This window comes from Colias eurytheme, chromosome 2 (assembly GCF_061535395.1).
Source record: "Colias eurytheme isolate Ceu_HAF_F1 chromosome 2, ilColEury1 Martin Lab GWU primary, whole genome shotgun sequence".
Lineage (NCBI taxonomy): Eukaryota > Metazoa > Arthropoda > Insecta > Lepidoptera > Pieridae > Colias > Colias eurytheme.
The window spans coordinates 10,352,225-10,376,025 of NC_142981.1; the positions used below are offsets into that span (position 1 = coordinate 10,352,225).

General features: G+C 35.3%; 1 protein-coding gene across 1 annotated transcript in view; it reads left to right on the plus strand.

The window, feature by feature from the left end:
• Window positions 1-18,896: 18,896 nt before the first annotated feature.
• LOC149910652 (homeobox protein aristaless-like) overlaps window positions 18,897-23,801 on the plus strand; it is a 51,884-nt gene continuing 46,979 nt past the window's right edge. Inside the window, exon 1 of the mRNA XM_090108246.1 lies at window positions 18,897-19,391. Within this exon, the coding sequence (XP_089964372.1) occupies window positions 19,205-19,391 (187 nt within the window). The 5' untranslated portion in view covers window positions 18,897-19,204. The remainder of the gene's footprint in view (window positions 19,392-23,801) is intronic.

Below are 23,801 nucleotides of genomic sequence, written 5' to 3' on the forward strand. Positions count from 1 at the left end.
TGCTAATGAGCCGTGCCTAAATTGATTAGTCAAAATTAGTTTTAAAATATGCACATAAATAATATCCAATTAAGCTAAAAACTAATAACATTAGTTACAATGTACTTTGTGCCAATTAATCGTAAAATTATTTACGACATAATGTCATAAAATGTTTATGGCGCTATATAGTGATTAGTGAAACGATCGCGCCGCGAATTTACATTTATAGAAATTAATCGATCCGATGGATGTCTATAAACTAGTCCGAGAGCTTCGGATAAAAATATTATATTACTTTTTTCTGCTAAAAGTAGATCAATTTATTTTGCTAAGCTGTTATTCTAAATCTTCTTAAGCTCCATCCTCAAATATTAAGCTTGAAGAGCTTTAAAGTGACTAATTCTGAAATGTCATTTTCCAATGTTAAGTTTTGGGAAATCACATTCAATAAAAGTACCTAAATACATATTTGAGAACATTTTTAATTTTTGCAGTATTTCAAAATACTTGAGCTTTTTCACCATAGTAAGAGATTCGAATTTCGATCACACGAGACGACCATAATCAGGTACTTATTACATACTTTATGTAGTTTTAAAGATTAGGATAAAATCCCTTTTATAAAAATTCTTATTATCTTATAAATTTATAAAGAATAGAAAAAATTCGGGTGGCTGAGTTGGTCAAGCGTTCGCCCCGGATAGGCGTGAAAGGATGCGGGTTCGTGTCCTCGTGATCGAATTTTTCTATTCTTTATAAATTTATAAGATAAGAATTTTTATCCTAATCTTTAAAACTACATAAAGTATGTAATAAGTAGGTACCTGATTATGATATATTTTTTCCTATAAGTAAACAAAATACATATAATATTACCCAAGTCAAGACACGTAGATTGGTACATACCATGTACATACAGTCTTATGCCTTAAATGAACTTTTCATTACGAAACAAAGTTGGCGTTTACATTAACCATATCACCTAAATAAAATCGATATTCGTCTAATATTCGTAGTCGATACATCGGATCGTAAACGTCTCGTTAACACTAATGATAACATATGGCCGGCCATGAGAAACGGGAACGATTATGATGATTTCAAAATTTCCTGTTTATTTTTAATTAATTTCTATTTAGCTTACAACATGGCATCTCTTTTTATGACACCGTTTACGATTGCTCGTTTTTACTTTATACGCATGATTAACTTTTTATTTATGTGAACTTTTAACAAAGGTTTTTTTTTTTTTTTTTTTTTTTTTTTTTATATAAGAGGAGGCAACAGAGCAGACGCGTCACCTGATGTTAAGTGCACCGCGTCGCCCATAGGCACCAGCAATGCCGGGGACATTGTTAGTGCGTTGCCGGCCTTTAAGGTAGGAGTACGCTCTTTTCTTGAAGGTCCCTAAGTCGTAACCGTTTGGAAACACCGCATGAGGAAGTTCGTTCCATAAACTCGTTGTGCGCGGAAAGAAGCTTCTTTTGAAGCGCGCAGTTGTCGATCGCCAGGAGTCAAGGTGGTGTGGGTGGTATCTGAGTTTGTGGCGTGCAGTACGGTGATGGAACTCAGCGGCAGGTATTGTTCCAAACAGCTCCTCAGAGCACTCCCCATTGTAGATGCGATAGAAAACACACCGTGAAGCGACGTCTCTTCGCAGCGCCAAAGTATCAAGCCGATCGGTAAGACTTGGCTCGTTAACGAGTCGTACTGCTCTCCTTTGAATACGGTCAAATGGAAGGAGGTGTTGTTGAGGTGCCCCGGCCCAGATGTGGGAGCAGTATTCCATGTGCGGCCTAACTTGCGCCTTATAAAGCATAAGGCGGTGGTGCGACGTGAAATACTGCCCCGCTCGACAGAGCACACCAAGTTTCTGTGAAGCCAATTTGGCCTTTCCTTCCAAATGACAGGAGAACTGTACGCTACTCGAGATTTCGAGACCAAGAATACCGATGCTAGCTGTGGCAGAGAGAGGAATACCCTGAAAACGAGGAGTTACGACAAAGGGAAGCTTTTTTGCGGTGAACGCGCAGACCTGTGTCTTCTTGGGGTTGAATTGGACTAAGTTACGTCGGCCCCAGTTAGATACCTCTTCTAAGGAGGTTTCTATTGAAGACACGAGGTTGTTCCGGCACTCAATGACGCGGTCCTGAGAAATATTGCTGTGGCCGGTGTATATTGTATCACCAGTACTGTCGTCTGCATAGCAATGAATGCTGCCGTCTAGCAGCATATCATTGATATGCAGAAGAAACAGAGTGGGAGACAGAACGCAGCCTTGTGGGACACCAGCATTCACAGGCTTAGGATCGGAGCATGAACCGTCGACTACGACACTCATGCTACGCTCTGTGAGAAAACTGGCAACCCACTGGCAAAATTTCTCAGGAAGCCCATAGGAAGGAAGCTTCGCAAGAAGCGCTTTGTGCCATACCCGATCGAAAGCTTTCGCTATGTCCAAGCTGACGGCTAAGCCTTCCCCCTTGCTCTCAATCGCTGACGCCCAGCGGTGAGTCAAATATACAAGAAGATCGCCAGCTGACCGGCCACGACGGAAACCGTACTGTCGGTCACTAATCAACCGTACTGTCGGTCGCTCTTCCAGATATTTGAGCACCTGGCGATTGATAATGGTTTCCATTATCTTGGAGAGCAAGGAAGTGATGGCTATGGGTCGATAGTTGGACGGATCCGAGCGATCGCCTTTTTTCGGGATGGGATGTACTAAAGCTGTCTTCCATGTGTTCGGGACGACGCCTGTGGAATAGGAGTGCTGGAAAAGTCGCGTGAGAACCGGCGCCAACTCAGGTGCACACATCTTCAACACAACAGGAGGAATACCGTCGGGTCCACTCGACTTGTGGATGTCTAGAGCGAAAAGTGCTTTACGCACAGCGCTCTGGGTGAAACGGATGTCCGGCATAGAGCCCTCAAACCGTGGGATGGTAGGTGGTGATTTTCCCATGTCATCCAAAGTCGAGTTAGCGGCGAAAAGGGAGCTAAGAAGATCAGCTTTCTCTTTCGCCGTGTGGGCCAACAAGTCATTCTCCATGCGTAGAGATGGCAATGACGGCCGACAAAAGTTTCCTTGCACAGCTTTGGCGAGTGCCCAAAAGGCTCGTGTTCCCGAAGGAAGTCGGGCGAGTTTCTCGCCAAGCTTTGCAATATGCTCAGACTTAGCTCTTGCAATAGCTCTTTTGAAGGACCTAGAGGCCGAGTTAAGTTCTCTCTTAAGAGTACGGGCGTCTGGATCACTAGACACAAGCGCATTGGCCCAGGCTTGGTAACAATCCTGTTTTCGGCGTGATGCCGTTTTACAAGAGTGACCAAACCAGGGCTGGGACTTGCCACCGATGGGAACAACGGAGTTTGGAATAAACAATTCCATTCCCTGAAGTATCACATCAGCAACAGAGTCAGCACAGATGCTAGGATCTTCTGCCGAGAAACAAACACGGCCCCAGGGATAAGATGAAAAGAAGGTGCGCATCTCGTCCCAGTCTGCTGACTTGTAGTGCCAAACGCGACGGCGGCCACTATTCAGTAGCCGTGAAAGGCGCAAGATTGGCACTTCACTCCGTACGAGGCAGTGGTCAGAGGAGCCTAAAGGGGCATCAACATTGACCTGATAGCTATCCGGATGGGAAGTCAGCAGAAGGTCCAACAGGGAAGGCATATGGTCCTCAACATCGGGAATTCGCGTGGGCGATGCTACCAGTTGGGTAAGACCATAGGCAAGAGCAAGGTCGTAAACAGATTTCCCTGCGTGGTCTGTTGTGCGAGACTTGAGCCATTCTACATGGTGCGCATTGAAGTCACCAAGGACCACGATTTCCGCTGAAGGAATCTGATTGAGCATATTGTCAGCCGTCAATTGTATGTGATCGATGAGTCGGTCGGTTTCGTCGTTACCGCTATGGGATCTGTATAGGCACGCATAGACGCGAGGGTGGTCGTCGCAGTCCACACGTAACCAAAGGATGGATAGATCCCTACCTTCAAGACAAGCGAGGCGTCGAAAGCAGATATCATTCCGAATGAAGGCGCAGACACCAGCGCGAGGAATAAAATTGTGCTCCAGGGTAAATCCTGGGTAATTCAGATAAGATGTGTCGGAGGGGGAAGATATCTGCGTTTCGGTTAAGAAGAGCAAGGCCGGCTTCGCCGTCTCAAGGTGGTAATGGACGGCATTGATGTTCGAGTGTAAGCCCCTAATGTTGCAGAAATTCACGCAGTGCGTGGAAGGGGATGTGCTGAGCTTTTTGCTCTTGTTGCCTCGGATTTGAGAAACAAGCGGGATTTTGCCCACCCCAGAATACGCAGGGCAGCCTGAACAAAGATGCTCAGGGAGGGATTCTCCAGCACCGACAGTGTTGGTACCCTCCTGGGGTAATAGTTCTTTAAATTCCGCTGCCATAGTTTTAAAGGGGAAGGGGGGGGGGGATTGGGCATCCGGTGTGACCCACTCACCTATGCGAAACGCTAAGAAAGCTTTACGCCGGTTTCCCGTGGGTTAGTGGTACCGCCCCGGACGGACTACAGCCCAGTTCATGCTGCATACGATTTTCGAGAGAATATCTTACGCAGCTGTAGTCCTACCACTCTAAAATGTCGCCAGAGCCTCGTCCGTTGATCGGCAGGGTGCACCACGAGCAGGTGAGGTTGGCTTTGGCCGTTGGATGGTATACGGCCATTACACCCCAAAAGTTTCTTAGAATATTTAAATATCATAATATTTAACTATTTTGTATAATAGTCGGCGCTATAATAAACAATTTCATCAATTAGTTCACGTTTGAATTAAAACCTAACAAAAGTATAAATTATAATTGATGCCGGTTATTTCGACATCGAATAGCCTGTATGTTTTTAAATTAATACAAACAAAAAATATTTCTCATAATGAAGCGGGAATAAGCTGGGTCAACAAAACCCAGACATGAATTCCGCCGGCCAAATTAAAACTAATTTATGTTGATTGAATTCATAATAGAAAACTATCAACACACGAGTACCTTCATAAAATATTGGTTTCCAATCGATTGTCATTAATCGAGAAACACTTTAAAATCGCACACATGTATGTAATGTTTTAATTCGACGCTCTTTCGAACGATGAAAGGTTAAAAGTATTCGAAGTCTCGAAACTGACTGATATCGCGATCGAAAATGTTCCAGAAAAGTCCTAAATGTCTCCATCCACAGTCTAAAATGAAATCTATGACTCATACGTTGAAGTTTAAAATGACATAGAGCGTATGTTTTATAGCACCCTATCATTTTTTTCGCAAAGCAATCGTTTAGCAAAGATTGGTTAAAGCTTTCCATTAGTGGGCACGCGCCGAATCGACAAACAAATGACATTTAAAAGGAACACGATTTGAATTCGTTTGAAATTGGAACGTCTCGGCAGACGATATAAATGGCGTCTAGACTTCAGTAGATAACGTATATTTGATTTGCAGTGAAATATAATGTTATTATTCATCACGATTTTGCAATAAAAAGAAGCTTTCGAATGTTTAAAATTGGAAGGTAAACATTTTACGATATGGGCGTATTATAGAGTAGACAAATTACCGCAAGTACCACAGACAATCAAGATTTGAACAAAGCAAACATCATTGATGGCTAGTCGATGGTCGCTGGTCGATGGTCGGTAACAATTTAGCCGGCAAATGATTGTGGTTGCGCGGAAGTCGCGTGCGATTGTAACAGATCGCGTAATCATAATCTTAACAAGGTGATCGAACATTCATGTACGAAATGTTTGATCAACTATTCGAAATTGATTATATTATTATGAGTATCGTAATGTTTTTCTGTTTAAAAACCAAATGATTGATATTTTTATTTTAATCTCAAGATTTTGCCAACGACATACATATATAATAGCTTTGTGACTTAGCTCTCTAAATAAAAGAATAATTAATAATAACGTTGTACGCTATTTACAGACATATACAATCAAAACACTGAAACTGATTTTAGCGCTTACTTTTAGTATCTAGGTCTAGATTTTGACTATGTTTAGAGCAATCTAAATATAGTCAAAATCTATAAGAATCAACCAGGACTGTTATTTAATAGGCTGCAGTAATAAAATGGGTTGTCATTCTACGAGCGCGTAGGTAGTATAGCTACCTACTGAGCTCAGGAGGCACAATTTCAAATCAAATGACTTCGCGCATGCGTCGCAAGAGAAAATCCTAAGTACAGGCAGAAATAAAATACAAAGAAGTTTCCTACTCGTTAACACCGAATCACAATATATGTATCCTACCTACCTATTTATTGAAACATTTTTAATATTCCTAGTTAGGGTGGAGTCTGGAGATATGAAGTAAGTTACTAATTATGAGGACCCAAAAAATCTAAAAAAGTTATTGATAGAAAACTATTACAGCTCTAAATTCCAAGTCATGAAATCAAAACCAACAGGACAGTGAGAAAACCGCAATTGGATATTCTATTTGTCTATCGTTCCAGCACAATTACCGATGATCTGCTAAATTGGTACACTTTTCACGTTCAGCATCCGATCAACGCAATTTTAATAATTACTCATAAAAAACTTAACTTTCTATACAAATTACTTTCTATAATTTGAAATGATCGGATTAGATGACTAGGGTTATTTGTGTAGTTTTTTTTATACTGTAATTACTGTTGTGGTATTTTCTGCGAAAATATAGATTATTGATGATCTTCTTATATATAAAAATGAATCACAAAATGTGTTGGTAAGCGCATAACTCGAGAACGGCTGAACCGATTTCGATAATTCTTTTTTTATTATATTCCTTGAAGTACGAGGATGGTTCTTATGTAGAGAAAACGTAACCATGTACCACGGGCGAAGCCGGGGCGGACCGCTAGTATAAATATAAAATTACTAACCGCTAAATGGTGCGCTACGTATAGGTAGATACATACGCACCCGCAAGTTTTCTAACAATTCTATTTTGTAATACGAACTAATATAGCCAATATGTATTATATTGTAATGAGATTTTAAAATGCTACAATATTTACATCTCATCATTATAATGTTCTAATGATTATTCACATTGAGACAGTTAACCCACATTGTAGTATGATTTAGGAAATCGCCAAAAAGCTTGTGGTTTGAAGCCCCGATTAGTCTGCGGTTGCGGCGGTTACCATTAGTCCCCGGCTAAGTTTTTGACCTCGTATTTTATGTTATTAGCATATCAAACTTAGTCCATTGAATGAGTCCCTCCAAGGGGGGTCTAGAGTGCGTGAGTTAGTAACGTAAGATGTTTCTTCGGAAACATGTCAAGAGTCCCTAGGTAATAAACATACTAAAACCCCAGGCCACTAGGAGGAGCCCCGGAGTGGGGGGAGGGGGGAAATGGGTCCATTTTTTCATTTTTCGCTTAAATCTCAAAAACGGTACATGTTAGAGAAAAACTTTCAAGGAAAAGTTGAAAGGCCATAAAATTATCTACAAGTTGTACCTGAATCATTTTTTCCTATATCCTACCGTTTCTGAGTTATACGCAGTAAAACAAGATTTTGGCTCAAACAATTTCCACATCAATCGATCAAAAAATATTTCTTTCTTCCAAAAAACTCAAATGTGCAACTTGTGACCGGTACTGATAGATTGCTCTTAATTTTGTCTATAATTGGTAAAATAAACACATTCCTCCATGGAAGCCTTTAGGAGGAATCGATTGTCAAAATATTATATTAGGGCAGTTTGAGTTACTGAACTTGATCTTTTTATTTTTTTCTTCCAAAAAACTCAAAAGTGCAACTTGTGACCGGTACAGATAGATTGCTCATAATTAGGTCTATCATTGCTAAAAATACCAGATTCCACCACGGAGGTGTTTACGGGGAATTTAATTTTATCAGGGTAGTTACGATACATGAACTTTTTATTTTTTTTCTTCCAAAAAGCTCAAAAGTGCAACTTGTGATCGGTACAAATAGATTGCTCATAATTAGGTCTATCATTGATAAAAATACCAGATTCCACCATGGAGGCGTTTACGGGGAATTGAATTTTATTAGGGTAGTTAGTTAAAAAGTTCATGTATCGTAACTACCCTAATAAAATTCAATACCTCCTAAACGCCTCCATGGTGGAATCTGGTTTTTTTATCAATGATAGACCTAATTATGAGCAATCTATCGGTACCAGTCACAAGTTGCACTTTTGAGTTTTTTTGGAAGAAAAAAAATAAAAAGTTCAAGTATCGTATCTACCCTAATAAAATTCAATTCCCCGTAAACGCCTCCGTGGTGGAATCTAGTATTTTTATCAATGATAGACCTTATTATGAGCAATCTATCTGTACTGGTCACAAGTTGCACTTTTGAGTTTTTTGGAAGAAAAAAATAAAAAGATCAAGTTCAGTAACTCAAACTACCCTAATATAATATTTTGACAATCGATTCCTCCTAAAGGCTTCCATGGAGGAATGTGTTTATTTTACCAATTATAGACCTAATTAAGAGCAATCTATCAGTACCGGTCACAAGTTGCACTTTTGAGTTTTTTGGAAGAAAAAAATAAAAAGATAAAGTTCAGTAACTCAAACTTTCCTAATATAGTATTTTGACAATCGATTCCTCCTAAAGGCTTCCATGGAGGAATGTGTTTATTTTACCAATTATAGACCTAATTAAGAGCAATCTATCAGTATCGGTCACAAGTTGCACTTTTGAGTTTTTTTGGAGAAAAAAAATAAAAAGTTCAAGTATCGTAACTACCCTAATAAAATTCAATTCCCCGTAAACGCCTCCGTGGTGGAATCTGGTATTTTTATCAATGATAGACCCAATTATGAGCAATCTATCTGTACCGGTCACAAGTTGCACTTTTGAGTTTTTTGGAAGAAAAAAATAAAATGATCAAGTTCAGTAACTCAAACTACCCTAATATAATATTTTGACAATCGATTCCTCCTAAAGGCTTCCATGGAGGAATGTGTTTATTTTACCAATTATAGACCTAATTAAGAGCAATCTAACAGTACCAGTCACAAGTTGCACATTTGAGTTTTTTGGAAGAAAGAAATATTTTTTGATCGATTGATGTGGAAATTGTTTGAGCCAAAATCATGTTTTACTGCGTATAACTCAGAAACGGTAGGATATAGGAAAAAATGATTCAGCTACAACTTGTAGATAATTTTATGGCCTTTCAACTTTTCCTTGAAAGTTTTTCTCTAACATGTACCGTTTTTGAGATTTAAGCGAAAAATGAAAAAATGGACCCATTTCCCCCCTCCCCCCACTCCGGGGCTCCTCCTAGTGGCCCGGGGTTTTAGTATGTTTATTACTTAGGGACTCTTGACATGTTTCCGAAGAAACATCTTACGTTACTAACTCACGCACTCTAGAACTTTTTATTCAATGGACTAACTGTATGTGTTCAAATACACAATTTAAAATTAGCATTGTTTATGATTTATTTGTATATTTATGACTTCATTTATGACGTCATTGTTTATGACTTATTTGTATAAATGATATATTATATACTTATTTGTATAATGATATAATCATATTATTCAATAAATTTTACCAAAAAAATGCAACTGGTGAAATCGGTTCCTAGACAATTTCTACAAATTTTTAAGTTTATTAAATATAACTTTTCAATTTATATTTAATTAAAATCACGTTTTATTACAAAAACCTAAAATAAATAAATCGAGTTCAATGTATTCTAAATTATCAAACTCAAAAGAAATGGAGGATCGAATGACGAGGCCACATTCAACCCCTTTCCGAGGCAAAAACTTAATGAAGATCTTCAGATAACTCAATTTGGATCAAGTCCTTGACGTTTCTTGCAACTGGAATTTATTTACATTTTACATTTTGATACGATTATTGTAGAATGTCCACCTTTTTCTGGGATGGACTTCTATTTTCTGAATGTTTATTTATAACCTGTAACTTTGTAAGATTGGGGAGTTCAGGGGAAATAATAAATATATGAATAGGACCGACATTTTCCAATAATTAACTGGATTTCTTCCGTTTAATTCATACCCAAAATAAACAATATACCTAGGAAAGGGCCTAATGCATTGTCTAGAAATCGATAAATTTTGTTTAAATTCACAACTCGAAAACGTATCCGCACATTTACAAAGAGTTTGCGTTTTGTTCCTTGTTGTATAATTATTATAGTCCATTGAAAAGTTACATTTGGGGTTGCGTTTTTAGAGGACGCAATTTTATTTTTTTGATGTGTAGGGGGGGTCAGTGTGAAGCTATCACCAAGTTTGTGGGGTCGCCAACCTTGTCCCACGACCGCCATCTTGAAAATAGCGGTTGAAATGGTTTTTACGATATATCTCTTAAACTATTTATCTGATAATAAAACAATTTTAACATTATTTGTTTCAAATTAAATTCTCTACAACTTAGGTTCAGTAACTTTTTGTCAACAAACAACTTGTTTTTTGTTTCTAAAAAGTTATAAGCGAAAATGTTCAGAAATTAGAGATGTTTATATTTTTCAATAAAACTTTTTTTTATAAGTTTACGAAGAAATTATATCAGACCATTTTTGTAGATTGTTTTTGCTCTTAAAAACGCAAGGTCAGGCCTAAAAAATGTAACATTTCAATGGACTATTATATTATTTTACGTTTTTGTGACGGAAAGGTCAGTGACAAAACAGATTAAAAACAGTTAATATTCTTAACCTCAAGACATCTCTGACCGCAAAACCAAATAAACCTATAAGCCATAAATAAAATCCACACACACCGAAATTGCCATTAATAGAGTTGCCTAAACAAACAGCTCGAAAACTAATTAACCACAGTCTATCCAGCTACTGTCGGCAGCCGATTAGCTCAAATGAATAAGATTGCGGCCGAGCCTGTTAGCGTAATTACAAAATTTAATATCCCATACAAACTCCTTGTTTTGCAAATCATCGCTGCTCATTAATTCTGACATTGTACTGGCGTGGAGGAAAGTGTCTCGTGATAGCGAATGCACATGTACTATAATTGATTATGTATAACTTTTAAGAGACAAATAGATACTCATATTAGTCACAGAAAAAAGAGATAAAGAGTAGATAATATATCGATAGATTAAGAACAAATTGGTTGAAGTCATAGAAAATCGCGAACGAAAAGGACGTATGGAATGGAAATAAGTTGCAAAATAAATCCAAAGTAAACTCTTTTAAAGATAATAATTATAGAAATGAATATGAACTTTCTAAGTTGTGGAAACTTGACCCCATTCTTAAACAGGTGAAATTCAAAATAAAATAAAAATAATGTACCCATAGGTAAGACTTACATCTTCTGTTTTTTGTAATATTTAATAATCTAAAAATCTACATCATTATTAAACTCAAACACTATACACATTTAATAACTATTTTACATTTTCACGTTAACTTAATTTTCATATAATTCAAAAATAATTAAAAATACATAATAAATAGAAAAGCACATGTTAACACGACTGTACAGGTACCGAGAGCGATGTAAATTGAATTAGTGGGCGTGTACACAGCGCTCTTGTACCCGACTGTACCCGTGTTATATTAAATGAAAACTATGTCGAAATAAAGGTAGCGAATAAAATTAATAAAAATTAAGCCTTCATGAGAAAAGTAAATGTGAACACATTGTATGATTTTACTATAATACGATATCTTAGTTTTATTTTTATTTATCAGTCGCTAATTTATATCTGTCTGATACTTTGTACCTACGTAATTCCGTCTACAACACGAATTATCTATTATTAGATATTTAAATCAGATCAATTTTCAGAAAAACGATAGTATCGGGAGTTATGTATCCAAATCTCCCACTTATTTATCTAATCTTATCAGAGCATTAAATAATTAAAAGACAATACGAATGAGTCAAAAAATCTCGATCTCGCAATAATTATATTATAATGATAACCATATTAGAACAATCCAAATCAACAAACATAATTTTTAAATCACTAAAAAGTCTGCACTCAATATTTACTCTACCAGTTAAGCCTTCAAACCTCTCTAGTAATATTAATGTTCCTCTTATCAGTGAATGCGTAATGAATCCTATTTAAATAAACAGTACATAATAAATTACTTAAATAGCTTGTCACGCCCGAAAGCGCATTTATCTTATTTTAATTACTCCGCCGCTTATGTATTATATATAGATAAGTATATACAAACACGCTTGTGTATTTAAAGTCTATGTGTTGTAATATGAAAGTTGTTGGCACGAATTTTACATCATAGTTTTAAATAGGTAGATTATTTGTTTGTTAATTTGGTGAAGTATTCACCAAATTAACAATATTGGATTCAGTATTGGATTTCTTAAAATATACATAAATAGCAATATCGTAAATAGGATGGTATTGTTATCTATGTTTGTTTTAAAAAATCTTACGGCATATCGCACATTGTTGATGCATATCCTAGTTTTTTAAAAATTGAGTATGATAGACGATGATATGTCTATCATAGTTATATCAATATTATTTATATATTAAGTATATTCATGCACAACATGCAGATTTAAAGAAATTTTAACCAACACTGATTTTTTGAACTTACTTGTTAGTAATACTCATAAAATTATCTATTTAATGTGTATCGTTAGTACTCACATTACATATCCAAGCTTCCGAGTTCCAACAATTACATTCGACTTCCAAGTATCAAATTGCAAATCTTCACAATCGTGCACTTCGTATTACATTAGTAATTATTTAATACCTACTAGGTTTCCGTCCGCGGCTTCGCCCGCGCAGTCAAAGAAAAACCCGCATAGATCCCATTCCCGTGGGATTTTCGGGATTGCGTCATTTTCCCGGGATAAAAAGTAGCCTATGTCCTTTCTCGGGTATCAAAATATCTCCATGCCAAATTTCATGAAAATTGGTTCAGTAGTTTAGGCGTGATTGAGTAACAGACAGACAGACAGAGTTACTTTCGCATTTATAATATTAGTATGGATTCAATTAAACAGCTCTACGCTGAGCGGTGTCCTTTGAAACAAAGCAGGCAAATTGGTTCAGAGTGACTTGCGGCTTGCGCAGACGCGCCGTGAAATTGTGGACTACACCTCCAGAGGTTCTGTAATACATTTTGAAGGTAATAAAATTAATATTTTGTTTAACATTTATATAAATTGAGTGAAAAGGAGTGAAACTAGGTATATGCCAAAAATCGCATGAATAGGGGAAGATTCTATTACCTACCACATCTGAAATACTAGGTATAGGTATGGTATATATAATATATTATATTGTCCAATTTCCAATTTTCAAGTTCTGGTCAGTTTGTTAAAGTTGACATTTTCTGTTGTGTGAAAATACCCATAAAATTGATTGTCACGGGTGCTAGTCCCACTACGTTCCAAATCATTAAAATTTTCACATAATACATACATAAAACAGAAATTGATCGACCTATAAATGTACAGAGTCGTCGTCGTCTCTATAAATGTACAGAGTACTAGGTGTCTAGGTACATAGTACATACTATGCTGTACTGCTCTATATAGATTAAGAAGAAAATTAAACCAAGAAAATCCAAGCATCTCCAAAAAACAATTGTCGGCGTATCGCTTACAAAGCGGTATGTACTATAATCTATTTACCGACATAATGGTACTTCAATCAGTTTATGAACAAACAACGGTAGGACAAAAAACCTCGGCTCCTTCAATCGGCCTTTCATGAAATAAATATGAACGATGACTTTGATTTCTGCCTTGGAATATTTAGATATCAAATAGGTACCTATAACTATGTGAAAGTAAATATTATAAATCTGTGTGTTGAGTAAAGTTGTAGAATTAAAATGGTTTTTTTTTCAAATTTTTTTATTCGTCAAAGAAGTAAATGACTTACTTGACTTATGTTCCTGTGTCCCCTAGCTGGGGCAGAGGGCATCCACAGTGCTCCGCCAGGCGTTTCTATCGAGAGCTTCCCTTTTGATTTCGCTCCAGGTTTTCCCGATTTTCTTGGCTTCGTCTATGATTGTCCGCCGCCAGGTTTGTTTTATTTCGATCCAATGTCAAGACCGTGTTGCTGTATGCCTGCGAGACGTGGAAGGTGACAAAGAACATCTCTTCGCAAATCCAGGTTTTCCTGAACCGCTGCCTTCGTCAAATCCTCGGTATCTACTGGCCCGAGACGATATCCAATGACCAGCTTTGGGTACGCTGTGGTGAGATCGCGATTGACCAGCAAATTAAACGCCGCAAGTGGAACTGGATTGGCCACACGCTCCGAAGGGAAACTGATCATATACCAAGGCAAGCCTTAGACTGGAACCCCCAAGGAAAGCGTAAGCGTGGTCGTCCTAAACAAATAAAGAAGTAAATAATCTGCCTTTTTCTTTCAAATCTCGGGAAATTGTGATATCAAGGTCAGGTCTTTTAGTACATATAGGTATTATTATTTATTTTAAACTGGACATTTGTTTATTCTATATTTCACGTAACTTTGTAGATACTGTTCGGTTCACACAGCCTCAAAAAATATCATAAACCATATTTTCAATAAACACAAACGACACACACGTTCACAATAAAATCTAACGACTATTACCGAAAGCCATTTCATTAGTGAAGATTTTCGGCGTCCACTCATAAATCGGATTTAGCCCTCCACCCTTTTTGTATCTCGTAATGAGTAAATTACCATACAAATAGAATAAGTTTGTAGCGTTGTATAATTGAGATCGGCGCCCCGCTGGTTCGCTCGCTTTGTGAACGCCGGCGCCAGCGTTATTCTATACTGGTAGAGAATGGCCGATCGCTACACAAATATTGGCCGATGGCTATTAGCGTGCTGTTGATTTGTTAATTAACGGTAGGGAGAACAATATTTGCTCTAGGCTTCGCGCGAACTTGGGTTAGTTGTGGTAGTGCTTTCGCATGTAAATAAAAAATGAAGAAATAAGATTAGCTTTCATAACCATAAATAGTTCCAAATTTATAAGATCTTTTTATTCTTACCGGCACGGGATTTTTAAAATATTCTAAACATGACCTTCAATGAAGGGTTAACCGTTAACCAATTTATATTAATTCTTCTGTAAAGTTAAAAAGAAGTAAGAACATACACACAGAATCCAAAAGATGGTTAATTTGTAATAGGTAGGTAGATATGTCGAATTGCTTCTCAGTCGTTTCAATGGTATAATTGATTTACATAGAAACTTACAAAAATGATTCGGATTACAAACAACTATTAAGTACGATATTATAAGACTCAAGAAGCAAGTGTAAATATTTACAAGCTGAGAGAAAAACATGAAAAAAAAAACTATTTAATCGTCAACAAAAACTACATCTGGTTATCCCATGTATACTAGGTAATTATTAATAACTTCTAGCTATTAAAAGTGTACAATAAATCATTATAATTGACACGTTATAAACAATAAACTCCACCTGCTGTATTCCTCAAATTGTAACATAATATATTGTATATGGAGAATAAAAAGAGCACTTAAAAAGCATTTACTAACTGCACTTAAAGATGTTGTCATATATCATGTTAATGCATTGCTGATGATTAACAAAAACTTTAGGCGGGAAGGTTTACATTTAGGGAAAACACGTCACCTGTCATCTTACAGATGGTTAGCATATGGATGGATGGTAATTTGTCTTTGTGCCTTTGCGTCATGATAAAAAATACGATTTTTCTTTCGAATTCCAAAGCGCCATGTTAATAGATTTCATGGAATTCTGACACCCAAAAGTTTTGAAGATAATGTTATATAAATAAATGTTATGTAAATTTAATTTCATTTTTAACTGGTATAATGCGCCTTAATTTTTTTAAACAATAAGCTATGCTTACCTTATATGTCGAGATACGTGACCCCACACTGAAAGCTTGAAGAAATGTCGTTGATAATAATGTCTTATTCTGTGCGGGTATATAAACTACCTATTTCGGCTATTTGTGTTATATCTAGTAATTCTATCTCAATTTCTTGAATTATCAGTCGCTCCTCTTGATTGGAATACATTTTTACAGTAAATTACAGGTACATGTAGCTAGATTTTTTGTTATCTACCTACATTTTTATAAATTCATCGAAGCGCACTAGATGAATTGTCAACAAGCCTAAAAAAACCTTGGGAAAATACTCTTTATCCACTCAAGTGCTGAACGACCGGGAGCCGGTCGATCCACATTCAGGGGCTTGTGCGTTGCGACCGGCTCCCGGTCGATCAACAGTCGTGGGTTTTGCGTTCGCTTTATAAAACGGTCTAATAACCTTCCTCTTTCTAACTTATATGACATGTTAAGGAAAGAACAGGCTAGCTATAAATCAAGATAACAACATAACCACATGATTTAAGTGGCCCACTTTTCATGACACATTGAGTAGGTAGTTTTTTGTACAAAAAAATAAACAAGGAATGTGTAAAAAAAATGTATGGGAGGGTATGATGTTCTTATTTTCTCGTAAGAAGAGTGTAACAAAGGATCAATAAATATTAAAATCTCACTGAACAGCTGTTTTAATTTTTTATTAGCAGACAAAATGTAACAAAAATTACAAGGGTACATTTGCTTTGACTCAAGTTGTTTTTATTTATTTAAATGTTACCATGTTTTGACAAGGCATAGACTATTTTATTATCTATGAATATACATATATACTTGCAAATGTGCTATTGATAAAGGAATCTGAGATAATCGACTTTAAAAAAATATTGGACCGCCAAAAACCCCAACTGCGGCGGCACCGGGAGCCGGTTTCGCACAAGACCCGATTTTTGCAAAATGGCTCCCGCACTTGAGTGGTTATATAAACACGCTTATGTCAAAGCCGTTGACACATGTCATGTGTCAATATTTCCTTGTCAGCGCAATTCAACGAACATTCTAGAATCTATTTTAATACGTTACGTGATGGGCTATGAAAATCGCACACGTACAGTTATTAATGCGATATTCGTTCAACTTGCGGTCAGGAAGCCTAACATTCGATATATCTAGATTAAGACAGCTCCTTGCCTTAGCGAGATGGTACAGTTTTTGCCCCTGTGCGCCCCGCTGTTCCTATATAACACAGACATTATAATTCCGAAAGCCTTAATGGCGGCAACTACAAAAAACACTCATATTGATTGCTAATAGTCTATGTTAATTTAATTTGACGAAATTCGATTCAAGACGAACTCTAAATTAGAATTTATTATGATCGAGACTTTATTTTTATGATATCAATTATTTTATTGCATAATGTGATTGGTTTGATTAATTCTTTGCTAAGAATAAAAATATATATGACAAAAAATATGGTTTATTAATAAAAGTGATTGAAGGACAAATCAAACAATCTCGATTTCGTTCATCACGTGTTTTGGGATCTTACATGACCTACCAAAGAAAATAATCAGTTACCTTCATATTACATAGGTACATCACAGAGTTCGTCCACAAGTAGGCTTTGTATGATGGAGCAAAATAAAATATATCGTACAGTATATAAGGAAGTTCTTTCCTAAATAAACCTTTAAAAATAGTTAACTATATCTTGAAACTACGTACACACTTTTAAAATATAAATCACAATATCTTAACAAGTACATTTGCAATTGTCTTTACAAAATAAACATTGTGCCAAACGGTTATAAGATAATAAATTAAGTCGTAGCCCGGGGTGAGGTGGGAATTGAGGTTTAACTAGAATTTATGGTCCTGGCGACATTACATGAATTGGCTACTAGGTATGTTCTACTGTCTATGCCCACTCTGTGCTCTTTGGTTTTGTAGTCTGTGCTTTATAGGGTTGTTTAATGAAGCATTTTTGGAGCATATTAAGAAATTAATTATTTTAAAATTATTGAAAATTATATTTTATCAAACGTTAATCCAAACAGAATTTCCTTCGACCATACCTTTTGGCTTTTATCAACTACATATTAAAAAACAAATGTTAAAAATTCTTCTTCAAATTAATTGTTACAAAATGTATACATTTTTATTTCTATCTTAAATATACCTACATCAATAAATTCAATCAACATTTAATAAATAAAAGACGATAAAAAAGCCGTTATTTAAACAAGTCTCAAGACTCGCTCTCAGCCCTGAGGTAATTCTACATTGATGCATTGAAAACTCAATTTATGCGCTGAAATCATGATAAATGTGCTCATATTTATTGGTTATTTTACTTAACACATTAGTCATTGTTCTGACTGCTACCTACTTACTTTCCATTTTCCAACTATTATTTCAAATTCAACAATTAAACTGAAATCTTATCTGTTACGAAGTAACTATTCTCTAATCTGTGCTGAAACCGCTATTGAGTTTGCGTAAAATTCAAAATTCAACCCTGATTTATTATCTACCTAGAAAATGGAAATGCTAAGAATAAAATACTAATTAGGTATAATTTCTCAATTATTTTTTCAAAAAAATTAAAAAAAAATACTATGTGGGTAGTTGGAAAAGAGTATGACAGAATATTTATATGATAATTTTTGTTTACAAAAAATTAACACAGTAATTAAGTACACATAATAAAATTGTTATCCATACAATAAATACCTACATTATCAAATTAGAATTTATTATCCAACATTTAATTACAAAAGTTAAACCGTGTTCATAAATAAATAACAGAAGAAAAATTATGGTCGCACTGTCGATACACGAACACAATGTTTGCTAAAACCTGTATGTAAGGCTTATTATGTTATTAGTTAAAAATAAGTTTCATTTAAATGATAAGAACAATTACGACTATTAACAAACCGCGTGAAAAACTTGCACTCTAGTATTTGACAAGTCCCAGTGTAGAGTCGTTTATGACGCGTGTAGTAGGCGGTCGCTCCGCCTCAGAGGGCGTAGGGAGGAACACACGATCGTAATGTCTGAGGAGGAAAGAGGACCAGTCGCGCTCACCTCGGCAAACTCAACGCGCGTTGATACAATCGCAATACGCTAAACAACCGTGAAATTTAAACGTGCCTTACAATTCATTTTATCTTATCAACACGATGATAATATAAACATTACTCTGTATTTGAAAGTGCTCACAAATTTTTGGCATGACAATACCAGTGCGGAAGGTCCGTTTTATTTATGCAATATTTTTTTTAATCTGTGACATTTAAAAATGAGTTCCCATATCGAACTGGCCATTGCGTGAAAATGTGGCAGAGAAAGAAATACGAATTTCGAATTTGGAATAGCAGTGCAAAAAATCAAAATGGACTTGACGACACGGCGGGAAAACGATGGGGTGAATGTCACAGTGAGCGAGTGCCGTGAGGTTAACGGGGAGGTTGGGATGGCTTCTGAAGTGTCCACGAGGAAGACCAGTTCGTTTAGCATAAGGAACCTCGTTGGCGGGGAAGATGACCGGCCTGCCGACGGCACCGCGAACGTGAGTGAAGGTACGTTTTTGCAAAAACAAAAATTTCTTTGTTTATTACTTATAAGCAGATTTAAATTATATTTTTATTGCCAATGCTCAAATTTGTTGAATTATGTTATTATTATTAAGCTGTTTTTTTGTCTCCTAACATGTGTATTTAAAAAAAATTGCCTCCATGGCTATCTGCAAAACCCTTCAATAGATTTATATGGAATCTTTGATTTCACCATTCCAAACTACAAATAAGCGATAGCTAAATATGATTTGATAAGAATTAGGTATCTAAACCATACCTAATTATATTAAATATTTAACCTATAGGTACCTACCTATTAACCCATTGAGCCCCGAACGGCCCGATCGGTCCACGACACAATAGATTTTCTATTGTGTCTGTGATTCCGGGGCCTGAGTTATTGTTTCATTTATTTTTTCATATGAGAAAGGGTGAAGGGTGAGTTAAGAAAGTATTACATAATATTAAGAGTTTTTTCATTTAATCTTAGTTTTGCAAACCAATTAAAAAAATACCTATTTTATTTTGTCATATTCAAATGAGAAAATAAAATATTGATAGCTCATAGATACTGGCGCTATCCTAATTCCTAACCCATTAACAAGGTATTTAAATTTAAGACGATAAGCACGATAATACCTACATTTCATCATATTATTTAAATAGGTAGGTACTTAGTACCTATGTACTTCGTCTCACACAATAGGTACACGTGGAGAGAAACATAATGGTTACCTAGATATGTCTCACATTTCCCAATATATTTTGGATAAGCGAAATAAATTTATCGTAGGAAGGTACTTTTCTTAATTACATTTTTCATTGAAAACTTAAGTTTGTCGATTTTTTTATTTGTTACTTTGCTGCATGAATCTATAATAGGTAACTATGTTAAATAGAAAAAAATGCGTTTTTGTATGTATACCTATTTAATCACTAATATTTTCGCACACAAACTAGGTAGGTAGGTAAGGGTAGGTAGGACTATTTTTTTGTAAAAATAACATTTTTCCTAAATCCTAGGTTGTAGGTAGGTATATTCTTTTATATCGTTTGGAATCTCTTTATTTTGGAACTCAAATGTATCAAGTGTTGTGCTAAATAATGCTAAATGCAAATTATGCACAAGATCCCATATAAAGTAAAACAGTTATTCCCTTGTTTAAATTTAAAATGACATTTATTTTTATAATATTATCCCTATAACCCTTCATAAACTGCTCTATCCGTGTCATAACTTGCTATAAATAGGTAATTAAATATTTTGAAATCGCTCGTAAAGTTGTTATTTCCTCAATGGCACTCAGCTTTACTTAGTGTTTAATTACCAGTAAAAAACATGATTTTTGAACTAATACTAGGTACTTATTAATTTGTATAAGTTCATAGATGATAGAAAGCCCTTAGCCCTGCCCTACACATCAAAAAATTGTTCAATATAATATTATTCTCTACGCATGCAAATAATATTTTACAAAGTATCACTTGTGATTATTACAATGTGTTATGTATAAAATAAGTTTATGACAAGCCTTAATATTTATTTTAATTTCATCCCATTGTAGTTACACGAACAATTGAAAGTTAGGTTTTATTTTGACATTGAGGACGTATTAGTAGTTTTCCATTTCTTTAGATATACATACTTAATAATACCTTATGTAATATATGTATAGTCACGGATTTCTATATACCTAGAGCAGGAAAAGTAATTCCCAATTATAATTTATATAACTACAATTAAATCAAAGTACCTACCTACTTGTTTATTTTAATTTAATCATATTGTGTATAGTTTTGTTTAGAAGCTTATTTATTTTATTTATTTATTAATTCTTTATTGCTTGCTGTTGAAAGTTACAATAAAACTTAACCTGGGAATACATACAAACAATTGGCGGTCTTATCGCTATGCAGCGATTTCTTCCAGACAACCAGACGTACGGAGAGAAATTAAATTAAAGGAAAGGAGTAGGGCAGAGCAATTAGCAAAAATATATAATATAAGTACTAACATAATATAGGTATAACACAGACACAATAATATAAAATTTACATAATAAGTACCTAAATACAATATAATACATACATTAAATACATATATATATATATTTACAATCGAATAAAAAAAAATACATAATAGTAAACATAACGGAAGCTTCCCTTTATTGCAATCGATATTTAATGTAACTTACTTTACATTTACTTCTCAGTTATTAGTTAGGAACCTTGCATCACATTTCATAATATTAAAATAATTGACGCCATAGATTAAACATATATACTTCCATTTTACTTTGTAGATGTAAAGATGTAATTTCAATTACATACATTATTGCATTTCTATAGTTAGGATTTTATGGTAATTACTGGAAGATAAAACTGTCGTATCCTTCTAGGTATAATATTATAAATGCGAAATTTTGTGAGGATGTACGTATGTGTGTATTTGTTACTCTTGCACGCAAATACTACTGAACCGATTACAATGAAATCCAGCACATACATATAGAGGGTAACTTGGATTATCACATAGGATGGGTTTTATCCCGGAAACCCCACGGGAAAGGGAACTATGCGGGTTTTTCTTTGAAAACAGGCGAAATCGCGGGCGGAAAGCTAGTTGAAAGATATAAAATTATCGTATCTGTATATAATTACTTTGAAATTCAATTGCCATTAGGTTTAAATTGTTACCTAACTCTAGTAGTTACTTCAATAATAATTGTTGTAGATTATTCCATATGTAAAATAAAGGTTGATTACTATTTAATTATTTTATATCGCAAGCAATAAAACGTTTATTGAAATAAATTGAAACGACTGGATATTTTATTGTAATTTGTTTTAAATTATTCTTCCTAGTTTCATAATCAATACCTACTGTTTTAATAATTGTTTAAAGTCAAATTATAATACCGTCTACATAAAAAAAAAAATTATATTTTCTGATCTGCTTGAACCCATAAAAATACTTTACTGTGGCATATTCCTATAATATATTGCTTTATTCACGTTTCAATACCTTTTATTACTGTAAATATGATTCCTTAAGTAGGAAACAAAACAAATATTTTCTCCATTTTACAACACTTTTGTTTTACCACTATATTGCTCACATAAACTAGCTCTGACCTCCAAATTGCATAGGAAACTAACCCTTAACAACCGCTATATAAGCAACATAAAGCCATAATTAAAAATGCAGACTGATCGTCTGCGCCCCGTCCGTACCAGCCTGTGACGTCACACCCTAACAAGAGCCTTCCGGGGGTAAATTGAACACCAAACGATTACGCTAACACAATATCAGGGGAACAGGTGACAGGCTTGGAAATTTGGTCGGTTTATACGATGTTAATTTGGATATTGTTCAAATCACTTGAGTGGATTTTTGTTTAATTATTCTTAATTGTTGTCAATGTTTCAAAGTTTTTTTACACTATTACCCGATCATGTTATGACGTATAATTTGGTCAATCTTAGCTATAAATGAACACTTATCGAGGGTTAATAACCGTTCTCCAGTATGTTTGACATATTCGAGTACGTATTATTTATTTTATTTACTTTGAAATATACCTTACTACTAACTAGTTTCCAAATTTCAAATAAACAGAATATAAGTTAGAAGTAAGTACCGTATTAGGTTTATTATCTGTGCATAGATAAATTATAGCAACTAGCAGACGCATACAAACAAACATTTTTTAATTTATATTGGAAGAGTTACGCCACGGTTAGACTTTCTCACAATTAAAACATCAAATTCCCCAGACGCATGCTCATTATAAAATCGAACGCATACCAAACACATACCATCAAATAATTATATGATAATGTCCCATTGTGTCTTATTTGCGAATAATTGATATTTTTTACTCGACAAATGTTAGCACGTAATTGCTTTGTTGTTCGTTACATTTATACGGTGAATTTGCATGTTTCTATTGAGCATTCACTAAGCTAGCGTCTACAATTCTACATACCTAGTTGTACGTTGTAACTTGAACTCTAGACACCTAAGAAAATGCAATTTATTCAAAGGTTAATTTAAAAAGCAATTGCTATTCGAATTGACGTCTTGTAGAGTCATCGTTTTTATAACATTACACTCATTTGGGCTATCATAATAGTAATTTTTTTTTTTTTTTTTTTTTTTATGTATAAGTCGGCAAACGAGCTTGCGCGTCACCGTACAGAAAGCGATGATTGGCGCCGCCCATGAACAACCACAGACTCTGGAGTATTGTGGTTGCGTTGCCGGCCTTTGAGGGAGGAATACGCTCTCTTCTTAAAGTATTCTAAATTATAGTCCTTGGGAAATGCCGAATTTGGAAGGTCGTTCCACAGAGGAGTAGTGCGCGGTAGGAAGTGCCTCCTAAAACGCACGGTGGAAGAACGCCAAGTATC